At 41.5% G+C, this 24,759-nt stretch overlaps 2 protein-coding genes across 6 annotated transcripts in view; one reads left to right on the forward strand and one right to left on the reverse strand.

Annotated features, from left to right (window-relative positions):
- Positions 1-18,880, reverse strand: part of LOC124111500 — a 45,081-nt gene extending 26,201 nt beyond the window's left edge. Inside the window, exons 1-4 of one of the 5 annotated variants that reach the window (XM_046471225.2) lie at positions 18,546-18,878; positions 16,891-16,991; positions 13,441-13,504; positions 7,668-7,748 (exon numbers count right to left, since the gene is read on the reverse strand). In XM_046471225.2, coding sequence (XP_046327181.1) covers positions 7,668-7,748; positions 13,441-13,504; positions 16,891-16,991; positions 18,546-18,573 — 274 coding nt within the window. In that variant the 5' untranslated portion in view covers positions 18,574-18,878. Of the gene's footprint in view, positions 1-7,667; positions 7,749-13,440; positions 13,505-16,790; positions 16,992-18,545 lie in introns of all 5 variants that reach the window. The other 4 variants (XM_046471223.2, XM_046471227.2, XM_046471224.2 and 1 more) reach the window with 4 other exon arrangements.
- Positions 18,881-19,232: 352 nt separating this feature from the next.
- The window catches only part of LOC124111499 (acyl-CoA dehydrogenase family member 10-like), a 37,536-nt gene continuing 32,009 nt past the window's right edge, over positions 19,233-24,759 (forward strand). The window contains exons 1-4 of the mRNA XM_048401203.1: positions 19,233-19,588; positions 21,462-21,590; positions 22,271-22,419; positions 23,759-23,959. Of these exons, the coding sequence (XP_048257160.1) occupies positions 21,488-21,590; positions 22,271-22,419; positions 23,759-23,959 (453 nt within the window). The 5' untranslated portion in view covers positions 19,233-19,588; positions 21,462-21,487. The remainder of the gene's footprint in view (positions 19,589-21,461; positions 21,591-22,270; positions 22,420-23,758; positions 23,960-24,759) is intronic.

A 24,759-nucleotide genomic window follows, 5' to 3' on the forward strand; every position in this document is an offset into this window, starting at 1 on the left:
AAGCAGGGTTCCGACCAAACTACTCTACTGTTGATAATTTGTTAGTTCTAAATATTTGTGCAAAACCGGAGGTCGCTTTCATTGTGTATTTATTGATTTTAAAAAAGCTTTTGATTCTGTTAATAGGTAAAAAATGATGTATTTACTTATTACAAAAGGATGTTATGGTAAGATGTCTGTACTTTTAAAAAACATGTATGCATCAGTCAGCGCATGTATAAAGATCAATAATGAACGTACGGACTGCTTGACAACATCCTCCGGTATACGACAAGGTTGTGTTTTAAGTCTTTTGTTGTTTATATTTTTCATAAATGAACTTGCTATAGAGCTGCAAAGTAGTTGCCAACATGGGATATTTGTAACACAAGAAATAATGGACATTATGCTCCTTCTCTTTGTTGTCATTTTTTTCTTGTTCTGTAAATGGCTTGCAAAAACAGTTAAATATCTTACAGAGTTACTGTTCAAATTGGAGTCTTGAAGTAAATCTGAATAAAACCAATGCTGTAGGTTTTAGAACAGGTGGTATTGGTGCAAAACATGAAAAGTGGTTTCTTGGTTCGTCTGCTTTCAGTGTAGTCACTTACTATAAATATTTAGGTCTTATGTTCTCCTCTAGATTGTCATGGTCTATGGCATGTAAGCAATTCAGTCTTCGAGAAGCCATTATGCATCTTTATAATTTATTCAGGAAAAATACAGGTAGTTGTGTGTCTTTTTTTCACAGCATTTTTTTAGGCAAAATTATTCATTTAAGCAAAGACTAACGGATATATTTTGTCAACGGTGGCACCAAAGTATTTCTGAATCACTTTATCTTAGCAATAACAGCAAAGTAAAATCATTGTTACAAACTGAAAAATATTTAACTTGTTTAAATGATAAAAGTTTAATCAGAGCTTGTTGTAAACTTAGAATTTCATTGCACAATTTTAATGCATGTAAGTTATGTGCAGGTCCAAAGACGGTGATATTGTGAACTCTATTTGTACAAACTGTTCATCCGGAGGAGAGGATGAATACCATGTCCAACTTATATATGAAACGTATTCCCATTTAAGGTATGCATTTCTCCCCATGTTGCAAGGCATATTTAAAGACCGTCAGTTAATGATAAATCTGTTAAACTCTCAAAATCCTGATATGATCCATGCTGTTTCTGTATTCTGAAAACATGACTTTATAATGAGGAATGTGTAACTTGATTTAATCATGTACACGTACCTTGGTCACGCCTGAAAACTATGATTGTGGGTTCGAATCCCGGTTTGCCCCGATTATGTTTCTAGGTTTGTCACCACCATACCAGTGCTCGTGGGTTTCACCGAAGTGGTAAACGTCTGAGACCTGCATCACTTCGGGCTTTCCTCCCACATTAAGCTGACACGCGCGATATAACTGGAATACTGTTAAAAGCGGCGTTAAGCCCAACAAACTCACTCACCAATCATGTACATCACAAGCCAAATGTTAATATCCAATCTGCATTGTACCATGGTCCTTGATACCTAAATTACTGAATAACCTGTCTGTCTATAAATTATTTGTGCCCTGACGCCGCAGAGCACTGATCCTGCCATATGGCGGCGATCTGTAAAAACCAGACAATCACTTGTCAAGTGGACAAATACTCTTCGACAGAACCTCGAGGTTAAATCATATACTTCAGTTGGCTCATTTTGAAATTATTCATAAGAATGCGTTATGAATAGCGTTGACAGGCATTTCAACTATTGAAAAGAAAGTACACCACAACGCTATTTCCATTCTATTACATTATGCAATGGTCCACCACAGGCACACCGCGTTAGAAGTGGTCCACAGCAATCGATGCTGGTCGTAAGAGACTGCGATAAGGATCGGGTGACAAAGCTCAGACTTGGCTCTTTGCTAGTCATCGCACCCCGGTGGCGTTGACCTTTGCTTATAATATCAATCACTGGTTTGTCTGGTCAACTTGATTATTTACAGGCCCCGCCATATCGAAATATTGCTGAATGTGGCGTTAAACAAACTCCCACAAGATATATTTTCTGGCATTCTTTGCCATTTCCCTCGGTTTGACAGATCGCAGAAGAGGCTGCCTGATTATACGTTGCGCTTACACCCTGAAAAAGCCCCGGAACATGCCATGTAAACGGACCACATTCAATAATATCGAATGTTTTAGTGCATGTCAGACGTTTAACAATAGTGCAATTAGCTCTAATTCAATAGAAACTATCAATAGTGTAGGGTGGTGTGGACGTCAAGTACTGATATCAAACCAGAGGCCCGTTACAAAAAGCGATGTTAGCGCTACGACTGCCGTAAGCTAATGTTTAAAGTATGGGAGTTACGATCACCTCAGAGTTAAGATCGCTTAGTGGATCGGGGCCCAGGTCATCGCTGTATTGCAGCGAAGGGAAATTACCCCTGAACACGTGGATGGAGCTGGTAAACCAAGAACAGTTATAAGGGCGACTTTGGGATTCGAACCCTTGGTCATACGATCCTGGGACGCACAAGGGACGCAACTCTACATACTAGATAGCAGGGTTAATGCAGTTCCATATGAGGAAGCAAATTTTGTGGAAAGGTAATATGTTATAGCTAGCTGTGGTAACCGTATATATCTGTGCCTTTCTATTACGAAAACATTATGGGGCTGCCTGTCGCTCTGTGCAGTGAAAAGTCAAACTCAAAATCGTTTATTGGAAGCAGCACAGAGCTACGGTTGAGGCGGCTAATATTATACTCATTGGGGAACGGATATGGGTGAAATTATTCACCATTGTTTACTTCATGCACTAAGCATATAGCTAATTCACACAAATTGACCGCCTCCGTGGTCTAGTGGTAGAGCGTCCGCCCGGAGAGCGGAAGGTCCGGGGTTCAATTCCCGGCCGCGTCATACCAAAAGATGCTAAAAGATGGTACTTTTGTTACCCTGTCTGGCGCTCGGCATCAAGGAGCTAAAACAAGGACTGGTCGGCTCGGAGTCAGTATACTGTGTCTGAGTGGGGTATTCATGTTAAACTGCGGCATGGTATCCAAGTGGGCTACCAATATAAATCGACATCAGTCCGGACAAGTACAAGCAGCCACACACACACTCACACGTGCATGCACGTCGCTATATAAGTGCAATAATCTTGGACGCGACGTAAAACCCAATTTCACCTCACCTCACACAAATTGATCGTTTTCTGTGCTAGTTAGCAATTATATCATTGTCTCAATTAATTTAAGATGTCGTAATACACTGTTCAATGCGTCAAAAGCGGTGCTGTGTGATGTCATTCCAACCACAGACTGAACGAGTAGCCATCTTCATTTAAGGAGGAACCTACACTTTTCTACAAAGCTTCTCTCTTTAATTCAGTTTAAGTTAAATGAATTTAGTGTCGCATATAGGCCTGGAGGCCGGACATTACATGTATTGTATGGCAAAACGTCGTTTTACTGTGTATAGCAATAAATGACTCTTACATACACTACTCAGGGTTAGAAATTGGCACTAGTCCTATAGTCCTTGCATATCTGCCCAATAGTTAAGGTATCATAAGGACTAGTAGATATTTGTTATTTTTAGAGGTTTTGCTATATAGTATCAGTATAAGGAGTAGTGGACCAAAAATGTTACTTTCTACCGCTGCTACTCGTCTCATTCTTCGTCTTTCTATGTTTGTTTGTTTGTTGTTTAACGCCGCAGTCAGCAATATTCCAGCTATATTACGGCGGTCTGTAAATAATTGATTCTGGACCAGACAATCCAGTGATTGACATCATGAACATCGATCCGCGCGATTGGTATACGATGACATGCATCAACCAAGTCAACGAGCCTGACCACCCGATCCCGTTAGTCGCCTCTTACAACAAGCGTAGTTGCCTTTTAAGACAAACATGGGTCGCTGAAGATCTATAATAATTCTAACCCGGATCCTCACGGGTGTCTTTCTCGGTAATATACAGAATAACCCAATTGCTCGTGACAAAAGTCTCGTGACAAAATATTTCACTCAGGATAGATAACCCGTTATTCCTCGAAGAGACCGCCTCCGTGTTCTAGTGGGAGAGCGTCAGCCCGGATAGCGGAAAGTCAGGGGTTCGACCCCCGGCCGTGTCAACAAAGAGACGTTAAAAGATGGAACTTTTTGTTACCCTGCCTGGCGCTCGGCATCAAGGGACTGGTCGGCTCGGAGTCAGTATACTGTGTCTGAGTAGGGTATTAATGTTGAAAACTACGGCATGGTATCTCATTTGGAAAGCTCACACACACGTGCATGCACGTCTCACCTGAAACCCATCTTCACCTCAGATATTTCACGAAGCAAGAAGGTTATTCTCTAACTGTTGCATAACCGATGTTTATTATATCTGTTGATCAATACCATGCTGGGTTCGTGTGTACGAGTCAATGCGCAGGCAGCTCAAGTTATAGGTTTGAACAAAGCTGCCTGGTGTCAGTATGGATTATTCTGAAGAATGTCGCCGGTTGCTGTATAAACATATGACAGTAACACTTACACGAATTGTGTGGGCAATTAGGACTTCACTCTAACATCAATTCCTCACGTTGGCAAACTGTTTGCAATGTATGGATATATTGCAATTGTACAAACCCTTTGCAAAGACAAGTTGTTTGCGAGTGAACAAATGAAGATGGATTGACATTAATAAAGAGAATATTTCAGACGGTCTCACCTGACAAGCTGCCGTCGTGTGGCAGGAGAGTTGTTTTGCGGCGTTAGGCAACAAACAATTTTTATGCACATTGCGTGAGCGTCGGGTGCTACCGGTAGAGCAGGACATGATTAACCTTTTCGCGAACACTTGGTGTCATCACTGATTTCAATAATGCATTCATATATTTTTCGCCACTTTTTTGCCTTTTACGCCCAATCGGCATATAATCGAGACCCATTGTACTCTGGTGTTAGCGTTTTTTATTTTTTTTTATTGATTTTGCTTCTATTGTTTCAAACATTCATCATTCTGATGGGAACGCAACACACCCCAAACTAAATACATGCACATTAGGACAGCACGGTATTGAATCACGTGGGTGAGCGGATATCATCGTTAATTCTACCTTCAATAGAAGGTTTTACCTGGGTGACTAAGGGACAACGGAACACTGTAAGCAACGTTTATAACGGACCATTACGCCGCTGTATTAACTGATTAGTCTAGATGGATTTTTACTTCAATTGTCTCTTAATGGAGCATTATGATCTGGCTTCAACAAGAGTGTCGATATAAGACTCCTGCTTCTACCACACTGTATAATGCGCACCATGTGCCGTTAATCAACTCCCTGGCTAACGCAACTGAGTGTGACGACAGACTGGATTGAGTAAGTGAGTTGGGTTTAACGCCGCTTTGAACCTGTATTCAGTTATTCATGGCGTGTCAGCTTAAAGTGGGAGTAAAGGCCGAAGTGATTCAAGTCTTAGACGTTTACCCATTTGGTGAAACCCACAAGAACGGGTATGGTGCTGAGAAACCTAGAAACATACTCGGAGGAGACGAACCCACAATCATAGGTTGATGGCGTGCCCAAGGGACGCAACTCTGCACAGAGAATTGCGACACCTTAGACGACTGGGCCACCCCTTTTACATAGGGACAGTCGAAGTGTTATGAGACGTATTACGTGTACAAAACGGCTTTGAATTCAACCGTGGTCACTTTCGGTTGACATTACCACACAAAACAAACAAAAGGAAACTTCAGTCACCGATTTGGGAGACAATCCTGCCTTTGATATCCAAAATGCCCAGATTATGTGCCTGCATCGATGCTCACGGGGCATGGACCAGATATTGAACTTACTTCGAAGATTGAATTCCACAAAGTCATTTCTTTACATGCTTCCGAATATAAGGGGTTCCCTTAAATATTGTACCAAGTATATGTCCTGAGATTGCGTGTCAATCGGAAAAAACTTAACTTGCACATTAGAGGCATTCCGATAAATGGCGGCCCTGGTTAATTGGATTGGGGTTGTAATGGGTTGTAATGATTGCGTGTTGAGTAGAAGGTTTAAATGTAATGATCTCCTTGGGGATTAAGGAATAGAATAGATCCACGTAACCCAATGTTTGATGTGAGATTTAACTACAATGCGGGTCGGGTATAATGCATGATCTGACCGATCCTCCAGAAGTTTATGGTTGTTATGCTGCCAGAACGGAAACACGGGTTGTGTAGTTACAGTTAGCGATATTCCAGCCACAGAGGCCTATACATAATAGAGTCTGGTTGAAAACAGGAACAATGATCCAAGCACAGGAAAGCGCGTAGGGATTAGGGTTAGCATAGGTTTGTTCGTTACTCAGAAATATTCCAGCTATAAGAAGGCGGCCAATAAATGATCGAGTCTGGACCAGACAATCCAGTGACTGACATCATGAGCATCGATCCCGTTAGTCGCCTCTTACGACAAACATGGTCGCTTTTTACGGCAGTACGGGTTGCTGAAGACCTATTCTACCCTGGATCTTCACGGGTCTTAGAATAGGCTCCCATCAAACTATGCTGGTCGTAAAAGACAACTAACTTGATCGGGCAGTCAGACTTGGCGATTTTGTTGGGGCATGTATTTATTTTGTATTTGCAGGCTGCCGTCAGGGAGTTTGTTGGTGTGCTTGTTGTTTAACGCCACACTCAACAACAGTCCAGCTTCATGAGTGATTGAGTGAGAGACTATTGTTTTACGCCGCTTTTCGTAATATTCCAGCAATATAACGGCAGGGGACACCAGAAATGGGCGTCACACACATGAGGACGGTCTGTTTATAATCGAGTCAGTATCACACACACACGTTCGCCTGTTGTGTAACTCATAATATTGAATACAAAATCGCATTCTAAAAAAATGATAAATGTGTTAAGTGATTCGAGTCTCTTGACATGTTTGATATGTAACATGTTCAAGGTAGGATACCCAGAGCTGCAAAGGCAATGAGTTAGATTACGTGAGGCGTAAAGGTTCAATAACTGTGTCCACATATTCAGCTCGTGACCCATGTTGTCATGACAACGAACATTAACGTGGTAATACATATGGATGCAGGCAGAGATAATTGGCTCCAAACTGCCAGTTAATGTTTCTTGTTGAACATGGAAAACACCGGGATGCTCTTTTGAAGGCATCTTTTATAGGGTGGTTCTCAGTTTGTTGTACTAAGTAAGTTATTAACACTTTCAACACCACACACACACACAAAAGCGCGCGCGCGCACGCACACACACATGCCTAGATGTTCGATGCGAGGCAAACAGCCATCTCAATGAGTATTAATGGTCTGAAAAATATGTCTGTTTTATCGCGACGTGACAGCGTAAAGTGGGAGGAAAGCCCAAAATCATGCAGGTCAAAGACGAACCCATTATCACCGCATTCTGGCACGAATGAGGGAAGCAACTCTACACAGCTACGAATTGAAGTTTGTCGTAAGAGGCGACTTACGGGATCGGGTCAGGCTCGCTGGCTTAGTTGATGCATGTCATTGTATTCCAATTACGTAGATCGATGTTCATGATGTCAATCACTGGACTGTCTGGTCCAGACTCGATTATTTACAGACCGCCGTCATATAGCTGGAATATTGCAGAGTGCGGTGCTAAACAACAAACAAACAAACACACAAAACCCAACGTCTACAGTTGCCTACCGTGGTCAGAGCATAGGTGGGAGCTGCCTGTCGAATCCACATCCGAGTAGGATACGGAGTACACAGATTGCAGAGGGCTTGCTGAAAGAAATGGGGGGAAATATTAACGCATACCCATCTTCACAACGAAAGAGTGACTATTGATTTCCACTGCATTAAGCATTAATCAAGGTTAAAACAGCACGGTAGTGATAGATCAATGATGTTACGATCTTCTGAAGTGTTACGTTGCGATGCGGTGTTACGAAGCGATATTGCTATATGCGCGATGTTGCGACTTTACGATATTCCGATGTGATGCGATGGTCTCTCCTTATTCAAATTCCATGCACACTATACGACCACACGAAAGACAAATAAAGCCGTACTTCAGAAACATGCGGGCGGTGGGGTAGTCTATTGGTTAAAGGGTTCGATTCTCCACATGGGTACAATGTGTAAAGCCCATTTCTGGTGTCCCCTGTCGTGATATTGCTGGAATATTGCAGAAAGCGGCGTAAAACAATACTCACTCGGTAACATGCATACTCAACATGGTGTTAAGGTTCCCGAATGCTGGTTTCATGCGGTCAAACAGTTTTAAGTGGCATTGTGATTTCATAGCTTTCGGCCATGGGAGCCGTGCCAACTTACACTTGTCAGAGGGGTACAAAAAGTACCATCTTCCCGAGGCAAGAGAGTTAACTGGACTTTTATAGTCAGTTAACTCACTTGCCTCGGGAAGATGAAAAAGTACATGATCTAGGCTATCAGTTATCGGACTTTCATTTTTGTGGAAGCCTCGGCTGAGTGGGTTAGATCGCAGACTTTGTGTGCTGGCGATTAGGCGCCTCACTCTGGCAGTGTGGGTTCGAATCCCGGACGGGACTCAACCCAAAAAGAGTACGAGAATCCGTACTTTACTAAGAAAGTGTTATCCCAAATATAACATTTGTTACAGTTCTAGGTTTGTTTGTACCTGTAGCACACTCGCATTCATTAGTCAACAGAATTGTACAGAAGATGAATGACACAATTAGCTGGACAAGTATTAAGAGAAACATACAGGAGGAATATTCACAATGCAACAGAAAGGGAACAAATGAGATGTTCAGTCAGGCCAAACACGCAGCCTAGCCGACCCGTGAGGATCCGGGGTAGAATAGGTCTTCCTCAAACCATGCTTACCGTAAAAGGCGACTATGCTTGTCGTAAGAGGCGACTAATGGGATCGGGTGGTCAGGCTCGCTGACTTGGTTGATGCATGTCATCAATCCCAATTTCGTGGATAGATGCTCATGATATCAATCACTGGATTGTCTGGTCCAGACTCGATTATTTACAGACCGCCGTCATATAGCTGGAGTATAGCTGAGTGCGGCGTTAAACAACAAACCAACCAACGCAGCCTAGCCTGGGACAGGTCCCAAGAAAAGACTGAGCAGTCGAACATTCCTCGGCCTGTGATGGTCCCAAGACTGCCATATAAATTGCCTGGCAAAAGAAAGGATCCACCAATGCTTGATGGTGGCTAACCATGAAACAGACAAGAACTTGTTATTCGATGGTGATGTATTTGATACGGGAATCGTACATGCAGTTGTGTTTTGGACCTTGAAGTTTCAGAGTTTTGGCGACTGTTTTCAGCCACGTAACATTTTGATCATGTTTGTATTTTTAGGTCAAATCCAATTTTCAAGTGTATACTTTCTTTTGCCCTCTTGTTAATTTTACGTGTAAATGTTATATTTGTGATGGTTCCTATTCCTTCAAAAGGGCTCAGTTCCACAAGGGGATCTCATATTAGTGGCACGACTATTGAAGGAGTGGACAAAAGAGAAAGAAAGGGGAGCCACGGAGCAGAGGGAGCACGAAGAGAAGAAGGAAACACAGAGAGAAGGAGAGAGTGAGTGAGTGAGTGAGTATGGTTTTACGCCGCTTTTAGCAATATTCCAGCAATATCACGGCGGGGGACACCAGGAATGGGCTTCACACATTGTACCCATGTCGGGAATCGAACCCGGGTCTTCAGCGTGACGAGCGAACGCTTTAACCACTAGGCTACCCGACCGCCCCCAGAGAGAAGGAAGCAGAGAACGAGAAGACAGGGGGTATAGAGAAGGCATGAAGGAGAGAAGGAAGAAGAGAAGAAGAGGGGGAAGAGTGTGAGGAAAAAAAGACAAAAGGAAGAGAAGGAACCACCAATCGCTATTAATGCATTAAATATAGTCCGTCCGTGTCATTATTATTATTATTATTATTATTTACAGATTAAAATAAAACAATACAGCAAAAAGGGTTTGGGTATTCCTGGCATAGTCAGGCTGGTTAGGCTGATCATCAGCTCAGGGCCCTTGCCCCCTCTACACGCAGTCCAGACTGCGAATGGGACTTCTCCCAGGAAGCGCTGCCTAGTCAAACCCACCGAGAACTTTTTCGGAGAATGTGAAGATTCCCCAACAATGCAGCCTTCTGCACTACCCAGATTGTCAGAAGGGCTGTAATTCCTGGTAGCAAACCCGGGTACTCTCCCAATGTCAGTCAACAGATTGGTAGGTACCAAACCTGAGGCACCGAGAACAATGGGGAGTCGGACAATTATTATTATTATTATTATTATTATTATTAAACTAGTACTGTAGTAACAAACCATATAGGATATATGTTGTACACAAAGTGTAGCCAACCATTGGCATCACTACGTCCTGTTCACAGCCATTGGCAACATCCAACCTGCTCGAACCTAACTGGTCTAGAAAGAACCACGTATAAATAAGTCAGACGAAAGAATACATGGTTCTGTTTTTGACAAAGCACAATACGAGTCTCCAGGATTAACAATTCCCAGTTGTGACGCATTCCTGTCAGCCAAAGTGTTACTCCAACCTGCAATTCAGTAGAAGGAAAGACTATGATCTCAAATATTTATGGTAAGCACGATGCAAGTCAATACGTATTTTATTTCAATCATATCAAATAGCCAGTCACCGTAGGGGAGCCGATTAGGAACAATGGTTTCCGGATAATCAAAATGTCCAACTTGTAACTAACTGATGACCACCCGGTATATATACAATCGACTCTATCGACAATAACAGACTGTAAAACTACAGATCGGGAAGATAGATACGCTCTTTGGGTTCCGCTTGAGTCCTTCCTTATTCATCGTTGTTAAAGTAGGAACTCTTCATAATTATTTACACTTTACATAAACAACGTAACTGTTTAAGTAGATTGGGAATTGATGTGGAAACAATTTGGTGGTAGACCGGCACTGGCAACGCTATTTAACCATGGTCACTAAAAGTGGGTTTAGCCGTTTGATAAATTGATCCGCAACTACCAGTAAATTCTATGGCATTCTGTTTGTGAACAGGGGCGGCATCACTAGCGATGGATAAGTAGACCTCCCGATAAGGAGTCACGTTTGGCTTGATGCCATGACTTGCCACTTAACGAGTGGCTACTGTGGGTGGAAATAAATGCTGAACTGTCGATCGTGCAGTGAAGCTGATGTTAAGATTAGGCTTGGGGCTGTTAACAAATAAGCAAAAAAGTTCGGGATATTCTGGAAGACCTTGAATGGTACACAAGTGGAAATTGCTGGAGACCGCAGTCTGCATTTTTTTCCAGTTGCAATACCCCCCCCCCCCCCCCCCCTAAAACATTCAGTTTAACGCCGCACTCCGCTATCTGTGAATAATATAGCCTGGACAAGACCATCCAGTGATTGTCTTTATGATCATCCATCACGCAGTTGGGACACGAGTTCACCCAGCTGACCCCTGATCCATTTAGTCGACCTCTACGACAAGCAGGTTGTTGTGGGCGTGGGCGTATTCTAGCCCCGACATTCTGTCACGTGACTCACTTACACTCTCATCTGGCATCCCCGAGGGTTGGTTACATTTTCAGCAAGATTGCTGTGTTGAACGCTGAAAATGTTTTGCTTGAAGCTAGGCTAAGTGTAATGATGTACTTATCCTTACGAACGCTTTGGCTCGAAGCCAAAGCTACATGTACCATAACTTAGAGACTAATAAAAATAAATAATAAATGATAAATTATAGATTAAATTAGCGCATTTTAGCGTTCAGCCATATACTCTTTTGAAGACGATGATTTTAATCCTTTGATCTCCTGGCATCCGCTTATTAGCGCTGAGTACAGCACTTCCGTAAAAAAACAATGAACAGTGTTTTCCTCAAATCAACACACAGTTTAAATGTGTATTCTGTTTACTGGCATTAAGAAAGTTCAAAGGCAGTAACATAATTGAACCAACAACAGTTTACTGATTGGTATGCGGAGAAGGTGTCAACAAACTGGAAGGCAGATAGTAAGGATAAGAATTTCTGGATGAACAACTTCTTTATTACAGTTAAGAGCGACGTTTCGGTGTAGGTTCTAACACCGTTATCAAGCAAGTGCGACGTTTCGGTGTAGGTTCGAACACCGTTATTAAGCAAGGAAGGCAGATGACAAGACAAAGGCTGTAGATCTGAGGAGTGTGATGACGCCTATCGGTGTGCGTTGGGTCGTGTTGCGTAGGCCTTATGCGAAATGTATGTGAAATGTCACATCGACCGACAGTTCCTAAGGGGCACGGGCCTTTCATAGAGTGTATCCTATCGTATCGGGGGTCAGGTAGAGCCTGAACATTATTATTGTCAGCCGATTTAGTACATCAAAGCAAAGGCTAGGTGTTGGAAGAAGTGTCATATAGGAATTCCTTGAGGGATTAGCTTGCATGCTCACAACATTATAAATAAATTATATCTATAAAGTTATGTCACGGCGTACCATGTGTTTGTGTGATATTTGACGCCGCACTCAGACATATTTAAGCTATATGACAGCGGTCTGTAAGTCATCACGTCTGGACCAGACAATCCAGACAACCAAGCCATCGAACCTCACTACCCATCCACATGGCCGACTGTTACAGCGTTTACCAGGTTAGGACCTCTTCTAACCCGGAATCCCCATTGGGTCACGGCGTGTCTGCTTGATGTGGGAGGCAAGCCCGAAGTTATGCAGCGCTCGACGTTAACCGCTTTGGTGAAATCCACGAACACGGGCATGGTGCTGACAAATCTAGAAACATTACCAGGGCGATTATAACCAAGTTATTTGGTTTCATAAGGACGTAACTCTACAAAGCGAACTGGACCTCTAGACGATTGCACCAATCGTTTCTTCTTCACGGTCTGCTCCGAAGGGAGGAATTTACGAATATATGATTTATCCGTCAAGACTGTCATGGACTCTCCGGGAATATATCAAAAGGGCAAATGATTTTCCGTTTTCCTGTGAGATAAAAACACAACACGGTGTCTTGTCAATGGCGTATTTTCTATTTAATACGTCAAATGAACTTTCTCTTTTCACTACTGATTGAAGCTGATTCCACACATTGCTATCATAAATGAAGTACTTTTGAAGAATTGTTTCAAATCTGGGCATTGAAAGAAATTTCGTAGGTTATTTTCAGCAAACATTTCATTTACCCCTTGTGGTTAAAGCCTTGGTTAACCACACTAAAGACCCTGGGGCGGTATTCATAAGAAAAACTAAGATTTTTCTTAAGTCTAAACATGAATATCTTAAAACTTAAGTCAGAAAAGGTGAAAAACTTAGGTTTTTTTCAGACTTAAGTTCTTTTATGAATACCGCCCCTGGTTCGATCCTACATTGATACATTGTGTAAAGCACATTTCTGACATCCGCTTGTCCTTATATTGCTGGAAGATGGCCAAAAGAAGCGTAAAATCCTACTGGTTCACTCACTTACCCAGACAGGAGTCAGTCTCTTCTTGGAGTTCTCGCGATTGATCATCACCCTGAGCGGACGAGTCCTGTTAACATACAAGCACATGCCAATGACATTCTCCGGTAGCTAAGGTGTCGCATGTCGCTGTGGAAGCTCGTTACTCATGCCAGGGTCCGCTGAAAGTAGGTTACGAGCCTAGAGTCATCCTGTCTTGGTACCCATGTTTGTTGTTTTCTCCATCGCATCTTCCGGCCAGCAACTTCAGCAACCCACGCTTGCCATAAAAGGCGACTATGTTTGTCGTAAGAGGGTACTAACGGGATCATGCATGTCATCGTATACCAATAGCGTGGATCGATGCTCATGACGTCAATCACTGGATTGTCTGGTCCTGATTCGATTACTTTTCAGACCGCCGTCATATAGCTGGAATATTGCTGAGTGCGGCGTAAAACAACAAATAAACAAACAAACAAAGCATCTTCCCGAGGCAATGGTGTTAACTGGACTCTTGAAGTCAGTTAACTCCCTTTCCTCGGGAAGATGCCGGTCAGCGTCACTGGCTGTGCTCCCACATTAACCGAGCAGACCCTGAGCCTACCGAAATACAATTCAAAGTAACCTTTACCAAAACTCACACACACCGTGCTAAACATCTTGTTCGTATTTATTATAACCGTGAAGATCCGGGTGAGAATTGGTCTTCAGCAACCCATGCTTGTGGTAAGAGGCGACTAAAGGGATCAGGTGGTCAGGCTGTTAATGCCTGTCACCGTATCCCAACGAGCACTAAGATCGCTTTGTGGAACGGGGCCCAGGCTGTAATTAAGCGCACGTACAGAAAAACAATGCAGTTTGCTAATATTGTAATTTCTCAAAGCTTCGCTCGAGATGATTCCCATGTGCACTGGTGCTACGCGATAACAGACATGCTTTATTGGCTCAAGCCATACACTGGCTTTAGGACTTTACATAGCTTTAATGTTATGCTAATTGAGGATAATCCGATGTTTTCTCTGCATTAGTGAAACATTGACACAACGACAATAACTACCTTTAAACTAATATAGCTGTGAAACACTTTGTTTAATAGAAATTCCATAATCTAATAGGATATTTGTATAGACGCGTGTGCTGTCATGAATATTCTAATTTTGGAATTTTTAGTAAATTTATTGTACCTAATAAAGTCGATATATTTAATTTAATATCATAGATACAAATATGAAACTTTGGAGGTCGATAGTCACATGTTGTCGTTGTACAAATGCATTGAAAACTGTTCATTGTCATGCAACAGATGGCCACATGGTTGCGCTGAACTCTCAGTATCCCGGGCAGCAATCACGGCTCTGCATCTCCCCGGCCCTGACTGGATACTTGTACGAATTCTGTCCTGCGGAATTCTGCGTTATTCTGCTTGCAACGCATTGGCCAGTTGTGGGAGTGTCTGCGGCCTGTTCTGACGTTGACGTACACGTCGATCGAGTTCATCCCAGAGGTGTCCAAATGGGTTGAGATCTGGAGATCTCGACGGCCAGGGCAAAACGTTGATGCTGGCATTATGAAGGTAGTCTACTGTGACACGAGCTGTGTGCGGTTGAGCGTTGTCCTATTGAAACAGCTCCCTCTGGCGGTCAATGATTGGAAGAAGGTGAGGTTGAAGAATTTGATTCATGTAGCGATTTGCTGTCAAATTTCCCTGAACCACAACCAAGTCAGATCTCCTGGTGTAGGATATGGCCCCCCACACCATGACCCTCCCGCCACCGAAATTGTCGAATTCACGTACACAATGTGGGGCAAAACGCTCATTTCGACGACGATAAATACGTTGTCTTCCATCTCGCCGGTGAAGAAGAAATCGTGATTCATCGCTAAAGCACACTCGTCTCCAGTTTCTCAAATTCCAAGGCTTTAAGGTACAGCACCAACGCAAGAGTCGCTGTCGATGGATCTATTGCAAAACAGGGACGATAACTGGTCTTTTGGGTCGGATTCCAGCCTCGCGAAGATAGTTCCTGGCAGTCTGGTCTGATATCCTCCTCAAACCAGGGATGCGTCCTGCAGTCTCCGTAGCTGTAGCAGTGCGTAGGTGGAACAGTCGAATATAGTGATCCTGTGAAGGGGTGGTAACTCTTGGTCGGCCGGTTCTCGGACGGTCTGCAGTGGAATTGAACTGTGTGTATCGGTCACAAAGGCGGCAAATGGTGTTGTGGACGTTGAAGTGGCGTGCAACAGAAGACTGCGATTCCCCTCTTTGAATACGTCCTTTGGCGATGTTCCGATAGGCAGCGCTGAGTCTCTGCATTTTCGAACTTGAAAAATGTTGACAATTAAATGACAAATTTTTGGCTTATGCTTGCCTTTTTATACCCATTACCACGAGTTTAGAATGCCATAACTTGCACGTGCATTTTGCTTTACTGTTTTCCTACGACATTTTTGAACAAGTGTGAAAACAATGCCGTTTAAGACATTGCAAATCAACAATGGCTGCGTTTTGACGCACCGTTTGTCGAATATCAGGTCACCAACATTATCCAATAACATATATCCAATTTATATACCGGATTTTTTGTGTAGTCAGGTTCAATGAACTATATACTGCCTGTGCGTTTCTTTTTTGAAGAGTGTACATCTTCGTTAGGACATGTGTCAATTAACCTGATACAGAATCATATAGACATCTCACTTTCATATTTCACAAATAATTCACAAGCCGAAAATGCATCCTTGTGAAATATTGTTTTGTGGGTGTTCTTGTGTTTTGTTAGTAATATTGACATAACTGTATATCAAGTTATTGTGATACATTAATAAACATCAACATCTTTTTCGGAACTGTTTGTTCAGTTTCTTTTGTTTTGTTTGTTTGTTGTTTAACGCCGCACTCAGCAATATTCCAGCTCTATGACGGCGGTCTGTAAATAATCGAGTCTTGACCAGACAATCCAGTGATTGATATCATGAGTATCGATCTACGCAACTGGGATACAATGACATGCATCACCTAGTCAGCGAGCCTGACCACCCGATCCCGTTTTACGCATCTTACAACAAGCCTAGCCACCTTTCAGGGCAAGCATGAGTTGCTGAAGACCTATTCTATCCCGAATCTTCACTGTCTTGTACAGTTTCTCAGGGTTAACTATAGGAATATTCTGACATGGGCCATTTATGTGAAAATTTCAAATATTCCAGTGGTACGCCCATGCAGCACAATGTTAAAATGCCCCATTATATTTGAAAATGTGGGCCTTTTTTCAAAGTTAGGGGCTAAAAGCACAAGGCCCCACCCAAGAATTATCCCTGGTTTCTAATGACATGCATTATGTGTGTTATGTATATATCCACACATTTCAAGATACGTTCTTCAGGGAAGCAGCATTTTACCTCTTCCTCGCTCAGATCACAGACCCCAGAGGCAGATGCCGCCCCAATGTCCCCTGTCCCGCCCACTGCCTTTACCCAGGGGTCGGACGGCTTCTCCCCATCCTCATCCTCGTCATCAGACACACAGCGGAGGGGCGTGGATATGGAACGCCGCAATAGGTCCTCTGGGAGCTTGTCTATAACAGTGAAGGGAAGGAATGTTGACAAGGTATTCAAGCTGTATCACGGCGGCACATGAATAATCCATTACTGGACTGACACCAGGGGCTAATGTCACAAGTTCACAACCGATATTCAGTGTTTTTCTTGGACATATTCTTTTTCTGGGTTATTGATGTTCTGGAGAAATAACATTTACAGGCTCATTAACCAAAAGCAATATATGCTGTCAAAGGTATCCTATGGGTCAGTATAAATTTGTCTAGGCCAAAGAAAAAAATCATTTAAAAACTGGATTTGACAAAAAACGAGTATAATGAAAACGTTAGAAAACAGTCATGATAACACTGAAAATTTTAGGTCCAAAACACATTAAACCCTTATGAAATATATTACCACCAAATACCATTTTCTTGTTTGTTTCATTTTGGCCACCAGCAAACATGAGTGTATTCTTTCTTTTGCCTGGCAATTTATCTTGATTCTAATGGACTGTTGGTGCTGGAAATCACTTCATAAAATGTACTACAAATACAGGAGTAAAACCCTTAATCCAAGGACTACAATTAGGAATATATTCTTCAAATCTGAACCATCGATATTCCATTTGTTACATGGAAATATTCTTGAATACAAATAATTACAGCTTCTTGAAATCGGGGTGTCATTTTGTCGGAGATGAACTGAATTTCGAAAGAAAAAGTTACTACAGAAACCTGTAATTCCCCAATGTGATAATGACGTCATTTAATAAAGAAACAGTAGTATTGTCCTCGGCTAGGATCCTTTAAATTTGAGGAAGGCTTCCAAGTTAGATAACAGGAAATAGGGTGAATCAGGCTATAGGAAACATGCCAGAGTACTAGTATTCAAACTATAGATGTACTGGAGTGGCACATACATTAGCACAGGTATAAAAAAAGGGAAATACAACATATTGTTTCGCAACATTCGTGCGACTAATTCGCCTCTTTGTACTGTTACTCCATTAGATCTACTTATTGATAGGTTTGGTAAAAAAGAAAAAATGTTTACAGCGTCGAACTGGATCAATGTCTTCAATAATTGCTTATTTGAACACGTCCCACCTCAATAGATCTATTTCACTTTCCCGCAAATTAAGTGGCATATTTCCACGGTTGTTAAGACTGGAACCATCATCATATTGATGGCGTTAACAACAAGACGAAAATCAAACACCAAGACACTTATTAGACAATGCACCGACTCTATTTCAGTTCATTTGTGTGTATTTAAACAACGTTTCCTCCCAGCCTATGCTTTTTATATTTATATTTAATCCTGACATGACGTCAATACACTCGTACATATCGTTATTGAATAATCATGTTGAATACAACAACAAAGCTAGTTACTGACCATGTAACAAGACTACATACTTCACGTGAGAAAATTTTGTACATGACAAATATGTGTCACTATGCCTCCGAGTGAACAAAAAACACACATAGGTCTGCTGTCGTCCTCATTGTCTGATCTTAACATGTTTCTATATTCAAAACAAATGTAAGCGTAATTGTGAAATGAATGTCATCATAGTTCATACCAACCATTAGTGCAATCTGACGTAGAGTTCATCTTCGGATTGACAATATATCCGATATCCAAATGATGTTAGTTATAGTTCGATGGTACACAAGTGTCACAAGACAAATGTCGTCTGGTCTTTCGCTTGATTCAGGACTGAAAATGATTTCTAAGAACGCCTATTCTAAACAAAGAGATGGGCCCGGTCAAGGTAAATGTGCGAATCTCTCTGACAACTGTTTGTATCTTATTTGAAATATATTTCAATACATTGTCCAAAGTCAATATAAAAACGCGCGTCTTCTCTACGTCGTTGACAATAAGTTGACCTAAGTTATCCCCCTTTGCTGAATTCAAGGGAGTTAACTGGTTGTACCTACTTTTGAAAGGAACCCACTAAGCTGTTACAGTAATGTTACTTTCAGTTATATTTTTTCATATAAAGATGTATTTAATTCAGTACGAATGTTAAACTAAACTGGTCATAACTGTGGTTACAAAAATAACAAAAAATGAAAAGGGGTGCCTTATTAGAGATTCAAACACACAAACACAACAAAAATGAAACTTTATTACCCCCCCCCCCCCCCCCCCCCCACACACACACACACACACACCCCAGCAATAGAAGAAAACAAGAAAAAGCAAGAAAAAAAAGAAAAATATACACACACAAAACAACAACAACAACAAACAAAAACAAAAAACATACCCAAAACAGCAGAAACACAACAGAAAACAACCACAATAACGCATTCCAAACAAGACAAACAACAAAACATTAATTGATATCTCTATCCTTGCATTTCAATTTGCTAAAGGTGTCACTTGGTGAAATTTCAAAACTAGACCAAATAGTCCAAAATTACCGAATAATGTTGAACAAACGAAGATAATAAAAGGAAAATGAGTCTAATGAGTATCGAACTTGAAACATCGGGTCAAATGCATTGACGAAAATTTAAACGACCAACACCCCAGTAGAGTTACTTCCCTTCTTGTCATCAGTGCGAGGTGGGTTAGCTCGTTACTAGTTCGCGTTTTCTGTTTATTTATCTTCGTTGAAGTAAGTAACAACTATGTAACACCATTGCCACATCATCATCAGTATGTTTTCCATCTATTCTTAACAAATCTGTTGCATGACAATCAACACCTGTGCCATGGGCTTGTCTTTACCGTCGACAGGCTATGGCCCAGTATGGTACCTTGCAATCTAATAATACATGTCGGATGTCCAAAGTTCAAATACTGACGGGAAATATTTGTGCAAATGATTTATATTATAACTGGGCCTTTGGCACTTGACCAAGGTCATTTTTGTTAATAAGATTAGCAGATTAGCCTTGTGGAAGATTCTGTTGCCTCGCAATAGTATAAAACTTTGAAATCGATTCAACCTCACCCACATGAAGTTGACGCTCACAGTTGTAGGCCAAATGGGTGCTGGCCAAAACGCCTTTGTCGAAGACGAATATGAATGTCTTTTATTTCATTCGGTATGGTTTACATTTGTAAATTGTCATGAATCCTTTACTTATTTTGGAAATTCAGTATTTATTAAATTACAACTTAAAAAAATACCTTTGTATTAGGGCTGGGACGGGTAACTGGGTTCGGGTGGGTCCTGAGTAGGACCTGGGTACCCACAGGGCTTCCTGGACCCGTGGTTAGTCATGTGATTATTTTGTTTAATGGCAAAAATAATTTAGAACTCTATGGTTACACTATAAGTGGCAAATTTATTTCTGACTATACACACATTCCTTCTGACTTTATATGTTTGCATAATGATATAACTTCAGTCAACTTCAGTGTATGCATGACCAGATCGGATTATACGTGTATCTAAATATATTTTAGAGTACAGTCAAATGTTTCCCAATCAGACATTTTGTACCTCTCTCTTGAGACCTACAGGGGGTACCAGGGTAGTAAATTTTGATTCGTCCCAGCCCTACTTTGTATTGAGAAATATTATAGATATATTCAAAGACGTATACTGGCTAGCGACCAGTAATGGCCGAGGACCAATTATCACCAACTCCCCGTAATAGCGCGCATGTCATCACATCTCATCTTACTTTTGCTTGTTTTCATGAGAAGAAAGAAATATTTATCAAAAATTGATGAACAAAACTGACTGTTTTAAGCTGAATCCCTTATATTGCCACACGGGCGGTCGGGTAGCCTAGTGGATAAAGCGTTTGCTCATCATGCCGAATTCCAGGTTCCAATTCTTGACATGGGTACAATGTGTGAAGCCCATGTGTCCCCCGCCGTAATATTGCTGGAATATTGCTAAAGGTGGCGTAGTTGTGTCCCTTTGCTGCTGCTAGGATCTGTTGATTGTTGTTGAATTCGATATGTGTCCTGATTATGATTCTCGGTTTTACAGCACCATACTAGTGCTTTTAATAGTGAGTGAGTGAGTGTGGTTTTACACCGCTTTTAGCAATATTCCAGCAATATCACAGTAGGGGACACCAGAAAATAGGCTTCATACATTGTACCCATGTGGGGAATCAAACCCAGGTCTACGAGGTGACGAGCCGACGCTTTAACCACTAGGCAACACCACCGCCCCAGTGCTTTTAATAAACTTGGTATGTGTCTCTGATTGTCCTTTATTTCAAAGTGAGGTGAAATGGCGTTTAAATTGCATTCAAGATGATTGCAACAGACTCTTGTTTTAAGCTGAATCCCTTATATTGCCACACGGGCGGTCGGGTAGCCTAGTGGGTGAAGCCCATTTCTGTTGTCCCCCGCCGTGATATTGCTGGAATATTGCTAAAAGCGGAGTAAAACCATACTCACTCACCCACTCACTCACTCACTCACTATATTGCCACTCCAATCATGCACTTGAAACATGATGATATTCACTCTTAAACAGAACATGGCCTTCATTCTGATTAACACATATGTTTGTTGTCTAGTTTTCAGATGATAAAGTGACTCTAACATGGCTTCCAACAAAATGTCTGACCTTGACCTAGCCAAGGTGAAGGCTGTTGTGTTTGATGTGGGAGGGGTCATCATTCCATCACCAGTTCCTGTGTTTCAAGGTAAAATATACTGGATCAACATTCTGCAGTATCATCCTCGTTTATCCTGGGTATTATATCTCCATTATATCCCAGCCCAATTCTCTACTTTGGCTACATCTGGAAAGTGAGGTTGTAAGAGTGAATATCATCCTACCCTATTTTTTATCCTGGGGATGAAATTCTCTAGTGAATTTGACCCCGTACCAGTGTGTTTAATCCTATAGATGCTATACTCTAGAGTAAAACGTCCCCCTGGATAACATTTAGGTAGGATATAATCCTTGCTTACAAGGTCACCATTTCCATAAGGTTAAAATAGGTCTTCAACTACCTATGCTTGCCGTAAAAGGCGAATATGCTTGTTGAACAGGCGACTAACAGGATCGGGTGGTCAGACTCCCTGACTTGGTTGATGCATGTCATCGTATCCAAATTGCGGGGATCGATGCTTATGATGTCAATCTCTGGATTTTCTGGTCCAGACTCGATTATTTACAGACCGCTGTCATATGGCTGGAATATTGCTGAATGAGGCATTAAACAACCAAAAAACAAACAAAACCTCTAAATATGTATTTATCACTAACTTAAAACAGTATTTCTTGCTCACAAGTGTAATATTATTGGAGTGCAATTTCTGTCTCTGACACAAATCTTACCACCCCTTACCTAGATAACTATTCTGTATATTTTCCCAGCATTTGAGTCGAGGTCTGGCCTCCCTAAGGGCACTGTGGCGGGGCTGATTGTCAATGGGGGGATCGGGTCAGCTTGGGGGCAGCTTGAGACTGGGAGAAAGACCTTCGCACAATTTCTAGATGGCTTTGGACAGGAGATCAAGAAGAAGGTAACACTCTCTGTTGTCCCCAAAACTTCAAATACATTCTCTCTGTAGATTTCTATTGTGTTTTCTGCACGGAATGTATTGCCACACATCCTTTAAATATTGTAGTGACTGCAACTTTGCATTTTGTAACCTGTAATTGTAGATATAATTATTTAATATGCCTACTGGCAATGACTGAAAAAAGTACTATTCTATGAATATATGCTTCCGCAGTGACGTGGACGTCAAACCAGCTGTTTCAATGAGAGTTTATTGTGATTTAACAGCCTTTGATTTACCGATCAGAATCGAGTAATTTCCAAATTCATGGTAGAATGTGATTTAGGCATGGACTTGTTTGTTTCAGACTGGACAGTGTTGACATGAAGCTCTAACTTGACTTGGTTGTTTCAGACTGGTCAGAGTTAACATGAAGCTCTAACTTGACTTGTTTGTTTCAGACTGGACAATGTTTACATGAAGCTCTAACTTGACTTGTTTGTTTCAGACTTGACGGTGTTGACATAGCTTTACTGGACTTGTTTGTTTCAGACTGGACTGTTGACATGAAGCTCTAACTTGACTTGTTTGTTTCAGACTGGACAGTTTTGACGTGAAGCTGTAACTTGACTTGTTTGTTTCAGACTGGACAGTGTTAACATGAAGCTGTAACTTGACTTGTTTGTTTCAGACTGGACAGTGTTGACATGAAGCTGTAACTTGACTTGTTTGTTTCAGACTTGACTGTGTTGACATGGCTTTACTGGACTTGTTTGTTTCAGACTGGACTGTGTTGACATGAAGCTTTATCTTGACTTGTTTGTTTACTTGACTTGTTTGTTTCAGACTGGTCAGTGTTAACATGAAGCTCTAACTTGACTTGTTTGTTTCAGACTGGACAGTGTTGACATGAAGCTCTAACTTGACTTGTTTGTTTGAGACTGGACAGTGTTAACATGAAGCTCTAACTTGACTTGTTTGTTTACTGGACTTGTTTGTTTCAGACTGGACTGTTGACATGAAGCTTTACCGGACTTGTTTGTTTCAGACTGGACAGTGTTAACATGAAGCTCTAACTTGACTTGATTGTTTCAGACTTGACAGTGTTAACATGAAGCTCTAACTTGACTTGTTTGTTTCAGACTGGTCAGTGTTAACATGAAGCTCTAACTTGACTTGTTTGTTTCAGACTGGACAGTGTTAACATGAAGCTCTAACTTGACTTGTTTGGTTCAGACTGGTCAGTTTTAACATGAATCTTTATCTTGACTTGTTTGGTTGTTTTCAAACCCTTGCAGTGTCAACAACAAGCCATGTTTTAGACAACAAAATATCAGCATATCACTTACTTTTTTTTCAGACTGGAAGAAGTGTTGACATGACACTGTTACAAGATTTGTTTGCTGGATGGAGCAGACAGCCATATCCTGTGATAGTTGATGCTGTACACTGTCTCAAAGCTGAAGGCTACAAGCTGGCGCTGCTGACCAACAACTGGTTCGTTGATGACATCAACACTGGCACCACTGCCCTGGCCATGGATATGTCCTTATTTGATGTGGTCAGTATTTCTGCCCGTTTGAGGGTTGAAGCTTTTAGGCTACTGAAGGAGATGAAATAGCTTGACTTTTTTCTTACTTGCTGTTCATATCTTTTGTCCCTTAACTACATTCAAGTACCTTTAACCCGACATGGTCGGTTGCATAAGATTATGTCAGATTAACGAGTATGTCTGATAAACGAAATTAAGTAGTATCAACATTTGTGATCGAAACTCAGACAAGTACACGATAGATAACAATACAAACATGTTGTAATTAAAAAATGACGAATGAAATATTCATATTGTCATGTTACATTGTTAGCGGAATATGTTTTCTAATCATGTAACCACTAAAGCTTAACACAAAACTACTGTTACGGACTGTATGACTGATTCAAAATATTTTAAAAAGCATAGTCTGGGATTGAAGTCGCCAGTTTGAAACTAGTGCCACAAGCTCAAGAAAGCTGCTTTCTTAGTGGCTTATGTCGACTTTCTGTTAGTAATGTCATTGGTTGTCAAAGTTCACGAATGGTCGTTCTGACGTGACCTGTAATGGGATGTCCTCAGAGGTAGAACTTGTATCTGATTTTAATGAGTTTGAGTAATCTAAACATGTGGTTAATCCTGTTTTTCCCAGAGTGCGACACTGTCTGATTAACGGGGGCAGAGGTGGCCCAGTAGTCTAAGGCGCTGCGAATCGCTGTCAGAGTTGCGTCCCTTGGGCACGCCAGAAATCTATGATTGTGGGTTCGAATCCCGGTTCGCCCCGATTATGTTTCTAGGTTTGTCAGCACCATACCCGTACTCGTGGGTTT

Source organism: Haliotis rufescens, unplaced genomic scaffold, assembly GCF_023055435.1.
Source record: "Haliotis rufescens isolate VD_foot unplaced genomic scaffold, xgHalRufe1.0.p SCAF_21, whole genome shotgun sequence".
Classification (NCBI taxonomy): domain Eukaryota; kingdom Metazoa; phylum Mollusca; class Gastropoda; order Lepetellida; family Haliotidae; genus Haliotis; species Haliotis rufescens.